General features: G+C 40.0%; 1 protein-coding gene across 1 annotated transcript; it reads right to left on the bottom strand.

Moving 5' to 3' along the window:
• Positions 1-2,327: 2,327 nt before the first annotated feature.
• LOC101580152 (translocation associated membrane protein 1 like 1) lies at positions 2,328-3,443 on the bottom strand. The gene has a single exon (XM_004641807.1). The coding sequence runs from the start codon at positions 3,441-3,443 to the stop codon at positions 2,328-2,330; it is 1,116 nt and encodes a 371-aa protein (XP_004641864.1).
• Between the last annotated feature and the right edge of the window lie 4 nt (positions 3,444-3,447).

Genomic DNA, 3,447 nt, shown 5'->3' with positions numbered 1-3,447 from the left:
TTGAAAACTTAATGTTTATTGGTTTTGTTCACTGAAAATCTTTTTTGGAGTAATTAAGCACCCAGTACTGTAAGAGAATTAAATATTAAATTTGTCCTGATGTAAACAGTTTTCACTGGTGACAGTTTAGAAGAAATTGCAGCTAGGCACTAGCGAATGCTCTATTTTCTGAGTTTCCTCAACCATGAGATTGTGTACCTAACATGATTTATTTGATGGATGTACTCAAATTGAGCCTTCACTTAGCTTTCTCTTTGTTTAAAATTGTTATTTTACCTGAATTATTGAGTAGTCCTTTCAATTATTGGTGGCTAAAAGACATACACATCATTACTGTGAAGTTTGTGCAAAATCCTGTTCACTTTTAAATTCAACTGAAACTTTACCGATATGTGAAATATTCCCAGGAGTAGGCCACAGAGACACTGGCGTATTTCCAAAATGCCAAGATGAGTAAGATTGGCTGCCATATTGCTGCCATTCCCCCACAAAACATGGTGCCTGCTGAAACAGAAGGCAGTGCAGCTGAGCAACGAAGAGCAGGACTCAACGTGTGACCTCACACTCATGAACTCATAAGGCTGCCAGACACAGGGGGAGCCTACATCTTCTTAAGTGCCTCAACTGCAGAATCTACATAAACTACTGACTATATAATCATTCAATCATTCTTATTTGGTAAATCTGGTTTTTTGTATTAAAAACTTATTTTATACATAATTGTGTGTAGCTAGCAGAGTCTATTCTGTTCTGTTCAGTATGGGCAGCTTCTCATAGGATGTAGATTTGATTCAAAGACAGCAGTGGAAAAGGACTATTTTGAAGAACTCAATAATAAGGAATGTGACATTTCTTCTGCTTTGATCTGATGGGACTAAGAATCAATTCTCTCTCACGCTTATCAATACTGACAAATCTCTACACCGGGCAGGTCCATTCCTCCCCCAGATTATCAAGGGGTGCCCTATCAATCGGAAGGCCTCTTCTGCCACAACACAGGCATCTCACTGGAAAAGTTAAATTATTTAGGGCCAGAGAGAGAGCTCAGTGGCATAAGCACCTGCCTGGCAAGTGCAAGGTCTTAAGTTTGATCCCTGATAAAAGTTAAATTATTTAGAAGATACCTATGAAAAGGCTACTAAAAGTAACAAAATGAGAGAATATAGAGAAAATATAGAGGATTAGAAAATGTACAGTACTAACCTACCATATTTTAAATTACTGTAGCTTTGAAAATACATATAAGCAAAATACGGAAATGAATTAAAAATGAGGGTTGAAAAGACAAATATAATCACCCGCTACATTGTTGCTAAGGCTTCTCTAGACACAAATTATACACATATATAATTTCCATAATGTCGCTTACAAATAAGTATTTCCAGATTGAAGATAGTAGCAAAACAATGTTTTAAAAAGTCTTTCATAAGACTATCCATCTGATTTTTAAAGTATTCATTTAATGTATTTAATGTTTTCCAAATGCAATCAGCTGTTATTTTTATACATACAATCAAACATTAGATTTCAAAATCTTTTATAGATAAAACAAAATTTTTCCTAGATGCTATTGTTACTAAATTTATGAATTCTCATTAAGAATTATTTTACTAAAAACATTAAAAAGACTATTTGAGTTTGATTTATTTTCTTCAGTAATATTTATAAGTACTCTTTTACAAATGTTTAAAATGAAGGGAATAATTTCAAATCTCTAGGAATACTTCTATATTAATCAATTATTTTGGCTCAATATATATAGCAATAAATCTCTATACATGTTATATATTAGTATCTTGACAATTTAAGGGGAATGTAGCACTAACAATTAAAATAAAATACATATAAAATAAAATGCAGGGTTATCTGGTGGGTTTACAAATATTTTGTTATAAATTCTAAGAAAAATAAAAATTAATACTGACATGACTTCTACTTGTATAGATCTTTGATTTGATCATGAAAGAACATTATGAAAATGCTGTAATTACTCCTTTTGTTAATCTCCTTAAGATTAGCGGAAACAAGAAACTGTACCAGTGACAAACGAAATTTTGTAGTCACCTCTATATTAAGAAATGATTCTAGGTAAAAAGTCAAAACAAAATATGCTATTTTGATACAATTTTGATGGCGAGTAGCTTAGTTTTAACCAATTTTTTTCCACTCATAATAACCAACCTCCCCTCAAGTGAATTAAAAAATACATTAAACGATACAAATAACCAAAGAGCACAAACTATGCTGGCAAACATCGGTAGCACAAAGAAATCTCACACTGGAGAGCTGCTTCCTTTCAATTCTTTGCTCAGGTAGCTTGTGACTCATCATAATGATTTCTCTTTCCTCTTTGGGGCAGGGTCTACTCTGTTTGAAGTATCCATTCCATTTTCTGTTCTTTTTCTAGACTTTCCTTTACTCGTGGAGCGTTTCTTTTTCGCACTGCAGGCCTGCACAGTAGAATCTTCCACCCACTTTTGAACCCGGACAGTAATCAAAGTCCACGTTATGTACACTTGGATGGAGCAACTGGAAGACAACACTGCGATTTTGGCAGCCAATACATTGACGTTTCCCGCAAGAGAATCCGTCGTATTCCGCGTGTGCGATCCCACCAGATGGAACCCCACGGTGACTACGGAAACAATTAAAGTCACAAGTCTCCCTGAGATAAACACAAGGGCCCACAAAGAAACCCCTTTCTGGTAATTTTCATCACTAAAATAAAACAGGCCGCACAGGTGAGACAGTAATTCAACAAAATAATGCAGCACCAGAAGGAGGAGCCCCAGGTGATTCAAGTACAGCAGATAGGCTCCAGAAATGTGGAAGAGGTGGAGCCCAATGTAGATGAGCTGACCAGGGATGTCCTGTTTCTTGATTTTCTGGAAGTAGAGCTCGGGAAAACCGTGGAACCAGTAGGCCAGCTGTGAGATGTAGAAGAACTTCATCTGAAAGGTCATCAGGGGGTGCGGGTGCGCCCTCCACAGGAGCGTGGGGTCTGCCAGGCAGTTCTCAGAGACGAGGATGCAGGCGCCCCAGACGCAGGACACCACGTAGAACACGCTCAGCTGGCCGGACTCGTTGAGCTTGCTCTGGCGCGCCTTGGTGAACTGCATCCTGCGGCCGATGCGGTCCAGCACGTACTCCTGCAGCGTGGCGTGCGCGATGATGGCCACGAGCATGTAGAAGAACACGGTGGCCAGGTCGCGGGCGCCGTAGTGGTACAGCGTGCGCGCGCCCGCGGCCGCCCCTTCCCCCGCGGGCACGGAGGCCCCGTGCTGCAGCGTCAGGAAGACGATGGACACCTCGGCCGTGCCCTCGAACATCAGCCCCAGCAAGAAGAACATGCCCACGCACGACGCCATGTCCGCGTGGTTCTGCAGGATGAATTCGTGGCTCAGCACCGGGGGGTTCCTGGAGCCTTTCTTCCGGAGCCCCATGGCG

Source organism: Octodon degus, unplaced genomic scaffold (assembly GCF_000260255.1).
Source record: "Octodon degus isolate 3935 unplaced genomic scaffold, OctDeg1.0 scaffold00142, whole genome shotgun sequence".
Lineage (NCBI taxonomy): Eukaryota > Metazoa > Chordata > Mammalia > Rodentia > Octodontidae > Octodon > Octodon degus.
The sequence above is the reverse complement of the archived record's forward strand: the minus strand, read 5'-3'. Positions and strand labels throughout refer to the sequence as shown.